The 15,000-nt window shown below is 49.0% G+C and overlaps 1 protein-coding gene across 5 annotated transcripts in view; it reads right to left on the bottom strand.

The window, feature by feature from the left end:
• LOC139544984 (amyloid-beta A4 precursor protein-binding family A member 1-like) overlaps positions 1–15,000 on the bottom strand; it is a 151,831-nt gene that overhangs the window by 39,158 nt on the left and 97,673 nt on the right. For 4 of the 5 annotated variants that reach the window (XM_071352249.1, XM_071352251.1, XM_071352252.1 and 1 more), the window contains exons 3-5: positions 9,518–11,566; positions 3,511–3,621; positions 393–432 (exon numbers count right to left, since the gene is read on the bottom strand). In XM_071352249.1, coding sequence (XP_071208350.1) covers positions 393–432; positions 3,511–3,621; positions 9,518–11,473 — 2,107 coding nt within the window. In that variant the 5' untranslated portion in view covers positions 11,474–11,566. The remainder of the gene's footprint in view (positions 1–392; positions 433–3,510; positions 3,622–9,517; positions 11,567–15,000) is intronic. The other variant, XM_071352250.1, reaches the window with a different exon arrangement.

Here is a 15,000-nt window from a genome sequence, read left to right as displayed (position 1 = left end):
GGAACTAAAGGGAGGTCTTACCATCTACATAGGTAGGGAGGGAGGACAGGGAGGGAACTAAAGGGAGGTCTTACCGTCTACATAGGTAGGGAGGGAGGACAGGGAGGGAACTAAAGGGAGGTCTTACCGTCTACATAGGTAGGGAGGGGGGACAGGGAGGGAACTAAAGGGAGGTCTTACCGTCTACATAGGGAGGGAGGGAGGACAGGGAGGGAACTAAAGGGAGGTCTTACCGTCTACATAGGGAGGGAGGGAGGACAGGGAGGGAACTAAAGGGAGGTCTTACCATCTACATAGGTAGGGAGGGAGGACAGGGAGGGAACTAAAGGGAGGTCTTACCGTCTACATAGGGAGGGAGGGAGGACAGGGAGGGAACTAAAGGGAGGTCTTACCATCTACATAGGTAGGGAAGGAGGCGAGACTTCTCCTGGACTGTAGGTAGAGAAGAGAGACAGAGAACATGTTACTGATGCCGGGTCACACAGACATGGTCATCATAACACTGTCATAACTAGGGGTGTGACATTTAGAAAAAATTAGGAATTGTTAACATTTAGAAAAAATCCCCAACCAAAACCTTTTATTTTATTATCACAGAACAACTACTAACAGGTCACGATCATCATAAAGTGAAAATTACAATTAAACATATACAGTGCCTAACGCAACAATGCTGTAAGTAGGAGACATGCATCTTTAAAATGATTTGCCACGGATATAATAATCATAATAGTAATAATATAATAGTATAAACCTCTCCACACCTCATCATTGTTAACAGTTGGGAAAATGGCAGAGTGTGAGACTGGGAGCGACAGCAGGGAAGTCCTGTATGGCAATACTTTGACAAGTTAAATGAGAAGGTGGAATTGAGCTACAGTGGCAGTACAGAACTACAGTGGCAGTACAGAGCTACAGTGGCAGTAGAGGTGCTACATTGGCAGTACAGAGCTACAGTGGCAGTACAGAGCTACAGTGGCAGTACAGAGCTACAGTGGCAGTACAGAGCTACAGTGGCAGTACAGAGCTACAGTGGCAGTACAGGGCTACAGTGGCAGTACGGTGCTACAGTGGCAGTACAGAGCTACAGTGGCAGTGCAGAGCTACAGTGGCAGTACAGGTGCAGAGCTGAAAGGGAGGCACCGTGAGACCCAACCCGTTGCTGTAAGGTGAGCTCCCTCTAGGTATCCAGGACAGCAGTAAGGTGAGCTCCCTCTAGGTATCCAGGACAGCAGTAAGGTGAGCTCCCTCTAGGTATCCAGGACAGCAGTAAGGTGAGCTCCCTCTAGGTATCCAGGACAGCAGTAAGGTGAGCTCCCTCTAGGTATCCAGGACAACAGTAAGGTGAGCTCCCTCTAGGTATCCAGGACAGCAGTAAGGTGAGCTCCCTCTAGGTATCCAGGACAGCAGTAAGGTGAGCTCCCTCTAGGTATCCAGGACAGCAGTAAGGTGAGCTCCCTCTAGGTATCCAGGACAGCAGTAAGGTGAGCTTCCTCTAGGTATCCAGGACAGCAGTAAGGTGAGCTCCCTCTAGGTATCCAGGACAGCAGTAAGGTGAGCTCCCTCTAGGTATCCAGGACAGCAGTAAGGTGAGCTCCCTCTAGGTATCCAGGACAGCAGTAAGGTGAGCTCCCTCTAGGTATCCAGGACAGCAGTAAGGTGAGCTCCCTCTAGGTATCCAGAACAACAGTAAGGTGAGCTCCCTCTAGGTATCCAGGACAACAGTAAGGTGAGCTCCCTCTAGGTATCCAGGACAACAGTAAGGTGAGCTCCCTCTAGGTATCCAGGACAGCAGTAAGGTGAGCTCCCTCTAGGTATCCAGGACAGCAGTAAGGTGAGCTCCCTCTAGGTATCCAGGACAGCAGTAAGGTGAGCTCCCTCTAGGTATCCAGGACAGCAGTAAGGTGAGCTCCCTCTAGGTATCCAGGACAACAGTAAGGTGAGCTCCCTCTAGGTATCCAGGACAGCAGTAAGGTGAGCTCCCTCTAGGTATCCAGAACAGCAGTAAGGTGAGCTTCCTCTAGGTATCCAGGACAACAGTAAGGTGAGCTCCCTCTAGGTATCCAGGACAACAGTAAGGTGAGCTCCCTCTAGGTATCCAGGACAACAGTAAGGTGAGCTCCCTCTAGGTATCCAGGACAACAGTAAGGTGAGCTCCCTCTAGGTATCCAGGACAACAGTAAGGTGAGCTCCCTCTAGGTATCCAGGACAACAGTAAGGTGAGCTCCCTCTAGGTATCCAGGACAACAGTAAGGTGAGCTCCCTCTAGGTATCCAGGACAGCAGTAATGTGAGCTCCCTCTAGGTATCCAGGACAGCAGTAAGGTGAGCTCCCTCTAGGTATCCAGGACAGCAGTAAGGTGAGCTCCCTCTAGGTATCCAGGACAACAGTAAGGTGAGCTCCCTCTAGGTATCCAGGACAGCAGTAAGGTGAGCTCCCTCTAGGTATCCAGGACAGCAGTAAGGTGAGCTTCCTCTAGGTATCCAGGACAGCAGTAAGGTGAGCTTCCTCTAGGTATCCAGGACAGCAGTAAGGTGAGCTTCCTCTAGGTATCCAGGACAACAGTAAGGTGAGCTCCCTCTAGGTATCCAGGACAGCAGTAAGGTGAGCTCCCTCTAGGTATCCAGGACAGCAGTAATGTGAGCTTCCTCTAGGTATCCAGGACAGCAGTATGCTGAGCTCCCTCTAGGTATCCAGGACAGCAGTAAGGTGAGCTCCCTCTAGGTATCCAGGACAGCAGTAAGGTGAGCTCCCTCTAGGTATCCAGGACAGCAGTAAGGTGAGCTTCCTCTAGGTATCCAGGACAACAGTAAGGTGAGCTCCCTCTAGGTATCCAGGACAGCAGTAATGTGAGCTCCCTCTAGGTATCCAGGACAGCAGTATGCTGAGCTCCCTCTAGGTATCCAGGACAACAGTAAGGTGAGCTCCCTCTAGGTATCCAGGACAGCAGTAAGGTGAGCTCCCTCTAGGTATCCAGGACAGCAGTAAGGTGAGCTCCCTCTAGGTATCCAGGACAGCAGTAAGGTGAGCTCCCTCTAGGTATCCAGGACAGCAGTAATGTGAGCTCCCTCTAGGTATCCAGGACAGCAGTAAGGTGAGCTTCCTCTAGGTATCCAGGACAGCAGTAAGGTGAGCTCCCTCTAGGTATCCAGGACTGTGGTACATTGAACTGCATTGCTCCCTAGCGGTCATCTGAATTTTGAATTCATGTCATTTTCTGATAATGTTTTATTTATTTAAATGAGAAAATGTGACAGTTTAAATGTTAAGAGAATGTTTACCTTTTGTCACATCCCTAGTCATAACATTATGATAGCAATGTTTTCACTGTCATACCACTGGGGAAGTTCTCAGAGACTGAACCGATGGGTGACTCATTGAAATGTTGATGGTCAGTATGCAGGAGAAGTGTCATTTTCATTCGTCACACTGCCTGTCTGGTCAAAGTCATCACATTGGACACAGATAGGGACACACAGACACACACACACATACACACAACCAACCTACCTCTTTAGTGGAGGGGGGTGGAGACTCGAAGCTGTCACTCCCCTCGAGCATGGGCGTCCGGACGGAAGACTCCGCACCCTGAGGAGAGGCCTGAGAGTCTGAGCCTGGAGACTGGATAGAGAGAGACAATAATACATACATATCCTATAATATAACATTTGAAATGTCTGCATTGTATATGTAACGTTCACTGTTCATTTTTTATTGTTTATTTCCCTTGTTTACTTCCTGTCTATTTCACATGCTTTGGCAATGAAAACATATATTTAAAATGTCAATAAAGCCCTTTCAATTGAGAGAAAGAGAGAGAGAGAGAGGGGGGGGGGTGTCTGAGAGAGAAGGTGAGAGAGAGAGAGGGGGACATGGTGGAATGGAAAAAGAGGTGAAGAAGGAGAGGAGAGAGGAGAAAGGGAGGGGAAAGCAGAGAGGGAAAGGAGTAGAATAAGTTATGTCATCCTCCAGACACAACATCCTGCAGACACAACACACTGCAGACACAACACCCTGCAGACACAACACACTGCAGACACAACACACTGCAGACACAATATCCTCCAGACACAACACCCTGCAGACACAACACACTGCAGACACAACACCCTGCAGACACAACACACTGCAGACACAACACCCTGCAGACACAACACACTGCAGACACAACACACTGCAGACACAACACACTGCAGACGCAACATCCTGCAGACGCAACATCCTGCAGACGCAACACACTGCAGACGCAACACACTGCAGACGCAACACACTGCAGACGCAACACACTGCAGACACAACATCCTGCAGACACAACACACTGCAGACACAACACCCTGCAGACACAACACCCTGCAGACACAACACACTGCAGACACAACACACTGCAGACACAACACACTGCAGACACAACATCCTGCAGACACAATATCCTGCAGACGCAACATCCTGCAGACACAATATCCTGCAGACACAATATCCTGCAGACACAACACACTGCAGACACAACACACTGCAGACACAACATCCTGCAGACACAACATCCTGCAGACGCAACATCCTGCAGACGCAACACACTGCAGACACAACACATCCTGCAGACGCAACACACTGCAGACGCAACACACTGCAGACACAACACACTGCAGACACAACACACTGCAGACACAACACACTGCAGACACAACATCCTGCAGACGCAACACACTGCAGACACAACATCCTGCAGACACAACACACTGCAGACACAACACACTGCAGACACAACATCCTGCAGACACAACACACTGCAGACACAACATCCTGCAGACACAACACACTGCAGACACAACACACTGCAGACACAACATCCTGCAGACACAACATCCTGCAGACACAATATCCTCCAGACACAACATCCTGCAGACACAACATCCTGCAGACACAACACACTGCAGACACAACATCCTGCAGACACAACACACTGCAGACACAACATCCTGCAGACACAACATCCTGCAGACACAACACACTGCAGACACAACATCCTGCAGACACAACATCCTGCAGACACAACACACTGCAGACACAACACACTGCACTTCTACTGAGAAAGAAGACTTACAGTGCATTCGGAAAGTATTCAGAACCCTTCACTTTTTCCGAATTTTGTTACGTTACAGCCTTATTCTAAAATGTATTAAATTGTTTTTTCCCCCTCATCAATTTACCCCATAATGACAAGGCAAAAACAGGTTTTTAGAAATGTTTGCTAATTTATAAAAAATATATATACAATTAAATATTAAATTTACATAAGTATTCAGACCTTTTACTCAGTACTTTGTTGAAGTACCTTTGGCAGCAATTACAGCCTCAAGTCTTCTTGGGTATGACGCTACAAGCTTGGCACACCTGTATTTAGGGAGTTTCTCCCATTCTTCTCTGCAGATCCTCTCAAGCTCTGTCAGGTTGGATGGGGAGCATTGCTGCATGGCTATTTTCAGGTCTCTCCAGAGATGTTCAAATCCGGGCTCAAATTCTAGTGGCTGGGCCACTCAAGGACATTCAGAGACTTGTCCCGAAGCCACTCCTGCGTTGTCTTGGCAGTGTGTTTAAGGTTGTTGTCCTGTTGGAAGGTGAACCATTGACCCAGTATGGAGCAGGTTTACATCAAGGATCTCTCTGTATTTTGCTCAGTTCCTCTTTCCCTCAATCCTGACTAGTCTCCTAGTCCTGCCACTAAAAAACATCCCCACAGCATGATGTTGCCACCACCATGATTGACCATAGAGATGGTGCCAGGTTTCCTCCAGACGTGACCCTTGGCATTCAGGCCAGAGAGTTCAATCTTGGTTTCAACAGACCAGAGAATCTTGTTTCACATGGTCTGAGAGTCTTTAGGTGCCTTTTGGCAAACTCCAAGCGGAATGTCATGTGCATTTTACTGAGGAGTGGCTTCCATCTGGCCACTCTACCATAAAGGCCTGATTGGTGGAGTGCTGCAGAGATGGTTATCCTTCTGGAAGGTTCTCCCATCTCCACAGAGGAACTCTAGAGCTCTGTTAGAGTGACCATCGGGTTCTTGATGCTCAGCTCAGGCCGTGTCACTGTGTTCTTGGGGACCTTCAATGCTGCAGAAATGTTTTGGTGCCCTTCCCCAGATATGTGCCTCGACACAATCCTGTCTCGGAGCTCAACAGTAAATTCCTTCGACCTCATGGCTTGGATTTTGCTCTGACATGCACAGTAATGCAGGAGATATAGCCCACAGTAATGTAGGAGGAATAGCCCACAGTAATGCAGGAGATATAGCCCACAGTAATGTAGGAGGTATAGCCCACAGTAATGTAGGAGATATAGCCCACAGTAATGTAGGAGATATAGCCCACAGTAATGCAGGAGATATAGCCCACAGTAATGTAGGAGATATAGCCCACAGTAATGTAGGAGATATAGCCCACAGTAATGCAGGAGATATAGCCCACAGTAATGTAGGAGATATAGCCCACAGTAATGCAGGAGATATAGCCCACAGTAATGCAGGAGATATAGCCCACAGTAATGCAGGAGGTATAGCCCACAGTAATGCAGGAGGTATAGCCCACAGTAATGCAGGAGGTATAGCCCACAGTAATGTAGGAGATAAAGCCCACAGTAATGCAGGAGATATAGCCCACAGTAATGCAGGAGGTATAGCCCACAGTAATGTAGGAGATAAAGCCCACAGTAATATGCTCCAGGGGTACAACCCACTCTGGCAAACAACTGTAGGATACAACCCCTCAGACTGATATCTACCCAGCCGTCAGCAGAACTGGCAACACAGCCGAGGATAAAACCCTCTTCTGTATCTACCAAGCCACAAGAAGAACTGGCAACCCACTGTGGGATAAACAAACCTCTAACTGATCTATTAAGCCAGCAGCAGAACTGGCAACCCACTCTAGGATAAACAACCCTATGATCTATTTAAACAGCAGCAGAACTGGCAACCCGCTGAAGGATAAACAGCCCTCTAACTGATCTATTTAACCAGCAGCAGAACTGGCAACCCACCTTAGGATAAACAGCCCTCTAACTGATCTATTTAACCAGCAGCAGAACTGGCAACCTTTGGTTCATCAAAACCCTGATCCAGCACAGAAAACCCACCCAGGTTAATGCATAAATATTTTCCAACAATATTCACTATTCTGTTATGTCATACAGCACAAGTGGGAATGGCTTCCAGGTTAAAAGTCCAATGCAGCCGTATTTATCTCAATATAAATCACTTCTGGGTAACAATGAAGTAACATACTGTGATTTTTTTCAATTGAAACGGTCAAAATAAATGGTGGCTATCCTTCTGTCTGTGCTGTCCTGCTACTGTGCTAGGCTACTGGTACTGTCTCCACAGTATGTGATGCCTTTGTACCAAGGCTGAGCACCGCTCTACACATTTATTATAAGCTAGAAGAGTTCACCATGGAATGGGGGATGGGGGGACAGGGGATGGGGGGACGGGGGGACAGGGGGATTGGGGGGGGTGTACAGACAGAGGCCTGATATGGAGGCAAACAGCCATTCTCTTCATGTTATTGGATACCTGCTGAAATAGTCTCTTCTCCCGTGACTCCCCCCTCTCCCGCTCACCAACCCCCCTGTACCCCCCTGTACCCACCCGATCCCCACCACCAATCCCCCTTTACCAGCCCCAATCTTCCTCCCTCTCCCCCTCTGTTATCAGTGTCAGGATGTCTACAATGCATTTAGGAAAGTATTCAGACCCCTTGACTTTTTCCACATTTTGTTAAGTTACAGTCTTGTTCTAAAATTGATTAAATTCATATTTTTCCAAGCCTTGAGGTCAAAGGAATTGTCCGTAGAGCTCTGAGACAGGATTGTGTCGAGGGTAACAAAGGGAAACAGAAAATGTTTGCAGCATTGTAGATGTTTTACAGCGGCAGGAACTGGGAGACTAGTCAGGATCGAGGGAAAGATGAACGGAGCAAAGTACAGAGAGATCCTTGATGAAAACTTGCTCCAGAGCGCACAGGATCTCAGACTGGGGCAAAGGTTCACCTTCCAACAACTCAATGACTTGTTGGACACAGCCAAGACAACACAGGAGTGGCTTCGGGACAAGTCTCTGAATGTCCTTGAGTGGCCCAGCCAGAGCCCGGACTTGAACCCGATCGAACATCTCCGGAGAGATCTGAAAATAGCTGTGCAGCGACGCTCCCCACATGACAGAGCTTGAGAGGATCTGCAGAGAATAATGGGAGAAACTCCCAAAATGCAGGTGTGCCAAGCTTGTAGTGTCATACCCAAGAAGACTCTAGAACGTTATAGCTACCAAAGGTGCTTCAACAAAGTTCTCTAAACACCTGTTTTTGCTTTGTCATTATGGGGTATTGTGATGTCATTATGGGGTATTGTGATGTCATTATGGGGTATTGTGGGTAGACTGATGAGGGGAAAAAACAATTTAATCAATTTTAGAATAGGGCTGTAACGTAACAAAATATGGAAAAAGTTAAGAGGTCTGAATACTTTCTGAATGCACTGTGTGTCTGGCGGCCAGGACAGCTCCATTTGCAGGGCTAACTCTGACTGAGGAGAGGTGGGGTGCTGCAGCAGAGCAGCGCTAACTCTGACTGTGGAGAGGTGGGGTGCTGCAGCAGAGCGGGGATAACTCTGACTGTGGAGAGGAGAGGTGGGGTGCTGCAGCAGAGCTAACTCTGACTGTGGAGAGGAGAGGTGGGGTGCTGCAGCAGAGCAGGGCTAACTCTGACTGTGGAGAGGAGAGGTGGGGTGCTGCAGCAGAGCAGGGTTAACTCTGACTGAGGAGAGGTGGGGTGCTGCAGCAGAGCAGGGCTAACTCTGACTGTGGAGAGGAGAGGTGGGGTGCTGCAGCAGAGCAGGGCTAACTCTGACTCTGGAGAGGAGAGGTGGGGTGCTGCAGCAGAGCAGGGCTAACTCTGACTCTGGAGAGGAGAGGTGGGGTGCTGCAGCAGAGCAGGGCTAACTCTGACTGTGGAGAGGAGAGGAAAATAGAGAATAGGAGAGGATAAGAGAGGAGGAAAGGAGGAGAGAGGAAGGAGAGAAGATAGTAGGAGAGGAGAGGAGAGGCGAGGCGAGGCGAGGCGAGGCGAGGCGAGGCGAGGCGAGGCGAGGCGAGGAGAGGAGAGGAGAGGAGAGGAGAGGAGAGGAGTGGAGATCATTTGTCCTCAGGGTAGACAGCCACCACTCAGAAAGGAAAGGGAACAAGTATGACAGACAACTCAGAGGAGAAGAGAGAGAAACAGAGAGATGAAGTAGTAGATAGAGTTATGATGTGAAAGGGGGATGGGGATAAACAAAAAGAGGGGAACAGTGTCATGGCTTTATCTCAATAGTCTACAGTGGCTTCCTCTTTTCCTCACCTCATCTCCTTCATCTGCACTAATCACGCACACACAAACACACAGGTGACTGAACACACACACACACACACACACACACACACACACACACACACACACACACACACAGTCTTGTATAAAGCACTACTCACGTCGCCACCTAGTGAGGGCTGCAGGTCACAACACTCAGCGGTGGGGCTCAGGTCCTGTCTCATCACCCAGATGGGCTCTTTAGGTTCATCAGGGGTATAGGGTGACCTCACCGTCCTGGTCTTCACCTCTTCTATGGCCTCCTTGATGTCCTTTATGGCCAGGGAGATGGCGTCTCTCTTTTCACGACTGTTACGAACCCCAGACCAGTCGTCAGAGTTTGCTGGGGCTGGGAAGCTCTCTTCTTCACTCTCATCTCCCTCTCCTTCTATCTCTCCCTTCCGGTATGTGGAGTCTGTGGGCGCATCGGATTGAGAATTGTGAGCGTTTTCGGGCCACTCTCCCTCCTCTTCCTCTCCTCCTTCCATCATGTCCTCTTCCTCTCCTCCCTCCCGTAGCCCGGCAGCAGCTCTGTCCAGACTCTGAGAGCTGAGACTCTCTCTGACCTCGGCTACGATCATGTCGATGTCCTCTTCCCCGTCCTGGTCGCAACTGTCTGCCCGCGGGTACGGAGCAAACTCTGCCTCCTTCTCCGGGCTGTCCGACTCCCCGTCCGAGCGTTCGTCGTAGTGGTGGAGCCGTGACCCCACCGCCTCCTGCTGTCGGTAGTCCCCGCCTCCTTCCCGCCCCTCAAACAGACGGAACCCCGCCTTCCTCTGCTGGAGGTTCTCATTGGCGTCCATAGGCTCTGCAACCTTTGCGGCAGAAGAGGGAGCGTCGCCGATCTCCTCGTAGACGTGTTCTGTCAGGGAGTAGTCGTAGGCTTCAGAATACGCCTCGTCTTCTGGCTCCACCCCTTCCTCCACGCTGCTGTCCCGCCCCCCTGTTCTGCTGGCCCCTCCCCCACGGCGGTAGAGAGGCTGGGTGTAGACGTAGTTGGAGTAACCTCCTCCAGGGTTCAGGGTCTCCTCTGCCTCCTCCTGACTGGGGGGTCTCCCAACATCTGGTAGGGGTTCACGGGGTAAGGGAGGGGGCTGAGGGGGGTAGTTGAGGTTCAGGTTGGGGTGAGGGTGTTGTTGCTCTGACTCAGCACTCTCTGTGTATCCCTCTGCCTCTGGGCGAAGCGTCACCTCGTAGGTACCTCCGTCGTCCTCCGCCTCAGGATCTAGTGCCATGACGGCATCGCCCTCCGCCCGGTCTGTGTGTGTGTGGAAACCGCTTTCCGTGCTAGCAGAACGAGCTAATGCATAATCATCACCCTCTCTCTCCCTCTCTCTCTCATCTCTCTGTTCACTCTCATCCTCCTCCGGCTCATCTGGTTGTGGGGGTAGAGAGTGAACAGGCTGTGGGCCTGGTGGAGGTGGTTGCTCCTCCGGTTCATCTGGTTGTGGGGGTAGAGAGTGAACAGGCTGTGGGCCTGGTGGAGGTGGTTGCTCCTCCGGTTCATCTGGTTGTGGGGGTAGAGAGTGAACAGGCTGTGGGCCTGGTGGAGGTGGTTGCTCCTCCGGTTCATCTGGTTGTGGGGGTAGAGAGTGAACAGGCTGTGGGCCTGGTGGAGGTGGTTGTTGTTGCTGGGCCCTCTCAGCCTCTCTCTGCTGTCTCTGTGTGCGTCTCTGCTGCTGTGCTCTGAGCCTGGCCTCACCGTCCTCCTGTCTGCGGTAACGTGCCACTGCAGGTCGCGGGATGGGCTGAGACTGACCCTGGGCCTGCTGGGGCTGAGGCTGGGGCTGCTGGGGAGGAGACTGGGCCCCCTGGTGCAGCTCTGCCTCTGGCTCCTCTGTTGACCTCCGCTGTGGGGCTCCTCTGATTCTGCTGCCACCTGCACCAGGGGCCTCATTATACCTCCTGTAGCGCGGAGCAGCATGGTTGTTGTTTTCACTACTATGGTTGCTAGGCTGCCGGGGTCGCCTGCTGTTTGTGGCAGTGTTGTTGTCGTGGCGACGGCGTTGAGGAGGGGGCAAGTCGGCTTCCACGTCCTCGCTCAGTTCCTGGCCTAACTCCGACTCCTGGGGGTTCATGGCTGCCTCGGATTGGTTGAGAGGAAGAGGGGGGATGGGTTTAGGCCAAATGCATGGTCTGCCGTCGTGTGGGAGACAAGCAGCTCAGATCTTCTGAGGCAAAGAGAGAGAGAGACAGAGGAGAGTTAGAACACTATTTTAATCCATCACATGCTGAACTGAGTTAACAACAAAGTTAACGAATGAATGACGGAGTACAATATGACATTTTATGAAATAGTTTGGGGAATGGCCTCGTCTCTGAGGAAGATGATGTGATGGCAGGGGCCGCTGGCATCGAAAACCTGCTGGGGAAAAGGATTTCTAATGACAGGCCTTAAGGTTATTATAGCTGGAGGTGGTGGGGAGGTGGTCAAAAACGTTTGCTTGGAAAAACAGTAAGTGAGAGAACAAAAGGTAAGTTGACATAGAAATACATCCCAACATTTACTCCCATTGGTTGAGAGAGAGGAAGGTGATAATTCCCAGTGAGACCATAGGTTAAACAGCCCTCTTGAGGAATGGGAAAGGCGGATACCTAGTCAGTTGTACAACTGAAAGGGAAAGGGGGATACCTAGTCAGTTATACTACTGAATGGGAAAGGGGGATACCTAGTCAGTTATACTACTGAATGGGAAAGGGGGATACCTAGTCAGTTATACTACTGAATGGGAAAGGGGGATACCTAGTCAGTTATACTACTGGATGGGAAAGGGGGATACCTAGTCAGTTATACTACTGAAAGGAAAGGGGGATACCTAGTCAGTTGTACAACTGAAAGGAAAGGGGGATACCTAGTCAGTTGTACAACTGAAAGGAAAGGGGGATACCTAGTCAGTTGTACAACTGAAAGGAAAGGGGGATACCTAGTCAGTTGTACAACTGAAAGGAAAGGGGGATACCTAGTCAGTTGTACAACTGAAAGGAAAGGGGGATACCTAGTCAGTTATACAACTGAAAGGAAAGGGGGATAGCTAGTCAGTTGTACAACTGAAAGGGAAAGGGGGATACCTAGTCAGTTGTACAACTGAAAGGAAAGGGGGATACCTAGTCAGTTGTACAACTGAAAGGAAAGGGGGAGACCTAGTCAGTTGTACAACTGAAAGGAAAGGGGGATACCTAGTCAGTTATACTACTGAAAGGAAAGGGGGAGACCTAGTCAGTTGTACAACTGAAAGGAAAGGGGGATACCTAGACAGTTATACTACTGAAAGGGAAAGGGGGATACCTAGTCAGTTATACAACTGAAAGGGAAAGGGGGATACCTAGTCAGTTATACTACTGAATGGGAAAGGGGGATACCTAGTCAGTTATACTACTGAAAGGAAAAGGGGGATACCTAGTCAGTTATACAACTGAAAGGGAAAGGGGGATACCTAGTCAGTTATACTACTGAAAGGAAAGGGGGATACCTAGTCAGTTATACTACTGAATGGGAAAGGGGGATACCTAGTCAGTTATACAACTAAAAGGAAAGGGGGATACCTAGTCAGTTATACAACTGAAAGGAAAGGGGGATACCTAGTCAGTTATACAACTGAAAGGGAAAGGGGGATACCTAGTCAGTTATACAACTGAAAGGGAAAGGGGGATACCTAGTCAGTTATACAACTGAAAGGGAAAGGGGGATACCTAGTCAGTTATACAACTGAAAGGGAAAGGGGGATACCTAGTCAGTTATACAACTGAAAGGGAAAGGGGGATACCTAGTCAGTTATACAACTGAAAGGGAAAGGGGGATACCTAGTCAGTTATACAACTGAAAGGGAAAGGGGGATACCTAGTCAGTTATACTACTGAAAGGAAAGGGGGATACCTAGTCAGTTATACTACTGAATGGGAAAGGGGGATACCTAGTCAGTTATACAACTGAAAGGAAAGGGGGATACCTAGTCAGTTATACAACTGAAAGGAAAGGGGGATACCTAGTCAGTTATACAACTGAAAGGGAAAGGGGGATACCTAGTCAGTTATACTACTGAAAGGAAAGGGGGATACCTAGTCAGTTATACTACTGAATGGGAAAGGGGGATACCTAGTCAGTTGTACAACTGAAAGGAAAGGGGGATACCTAGTCAGTTATACTACTGAAAGGAAAGGGGGATACCTAGTCAGTTGTACAACAGAAAGCAAAGGGGGATACCTAGTCAGTTATACTACTGAAAGGGAAAGGGGGATACCTAGTCAGTTGTACAACTGAAAGGAAAGGGGGATACCTAGTCAGTTATACAACTGAAAGGAAAGGGGGATACCTAGTCAGTTATACAACTGAAAGGAAAGGGGGATACCTAGTCAGTTATACAACTGAAAGGGAAAGGGGGATACCTAGTCAGTTATACTACTGAAAGGAAAGGGGGATACCTAGTCAGTTATACAACTGAAAGGGAAAGGGGGATACCTAGTCAGTTGTACAACAGAAAGGAAAGGGGGATACCTAGTCAGTTATACAACTGAAAGGGAAAGGGGGATACCTAGTCAGTTGTATAACTTAAAGGAAAGGGGGATACCTAGTCAGTTATACTACTGAAAGGGAAAGGGGGATACCTAGTCAGTTATACAACTGAAAGGAAAGGGGGATACCTAGTCAGTTGTACAACTGAAGGGAAAGGGGGATACCTAGTCAGTTATACAACTGAAAGGAAATGGGGATACCTAGTCAGTTGTACAACAGAAAGGAAAGGGGGATACCTAGTCAGTTGTACAACTGAAAGGAAAGGGGGATACCTAGTCAGTTGTACTACTGAAAGGAAAGGGGGATACCTAGTCAGTTGTACAACTGAAAGGAAAGGGGGATACCTAGTCAGTTGTACAATTGAAAAGAAAGGGGGATACCTAGTCAGTTGTACAACTGAAAGGAAAGGGGGATACCTAGTCAGTTGTACAATTGAAAAGAAAGGGGGATACCTAGTCAGTTGTACAACTGAAAGGAAAGGGGGATACCTAGTCAGTTGTACAACTGAAAGGAAATGGGGATACCTAGTCAGTTGTACAACAGAAAGGAAAGGGGGATACCTAGTCAGTTGTACAACAGAAAGGAAAGGGGGATACCTAGTCAGTTGTACTACTGAAAGGAAAGGGGGATACCTAGTCAGTTGTACAACTGAAAGGAAAGGGGGATACCTAGTCAGTTGTACAATTGAAAAGAAAGGGGGATACCTAGTCAGTTGTACAACAGAAAGGAAAGGGGGATACCTAGTCAGTTATACTACTGAAAGGAAAGGGGGATACCTAGTCAGTTGTACAACTGAAAGGAAAGGGGGATACCTAGTCAGTTATACTACTGAAAGGGAAAGGGGGATACCTAGTCAGTTATACTACTGAAAAGGAAAGGGGGATACCTAGTCAGTTATACTACTGAAAGGGAAAGGGGGATACCTAGTCAGTTATACTACTGAAAGGGAAAGGGGGATACCTAGTCAGTTATACTACTGAAAGGGAAAGGGGGATACCTAGTCAGTTGTACAACAGAAAGGAAAGGGGGATACCTAGTCAGTTGTACAACTGAAAGGAAAGGGGGATACCTAGTCAGTTGTACAACTGAAGGGAA

Source organism: Salvelinus alpinus, chromosome 19, assembly GCF_045679555.1.
Source record: "Salvelinus alpinus chromosome 19, SLU_Salpinus.1, whole genome shotgun sequence".
Taxonomy (NCBI): Eukaryota; Metazoa; Chordata; class Actinopteri; order Salmoniformes; family Salmonidae; genus Salvelinus; species Salvelinus alpinus.
Note: the sequence above shows the minus strand (reverse complement) of the source record. Positions and strands in the feature narration are given on the sequence as shown.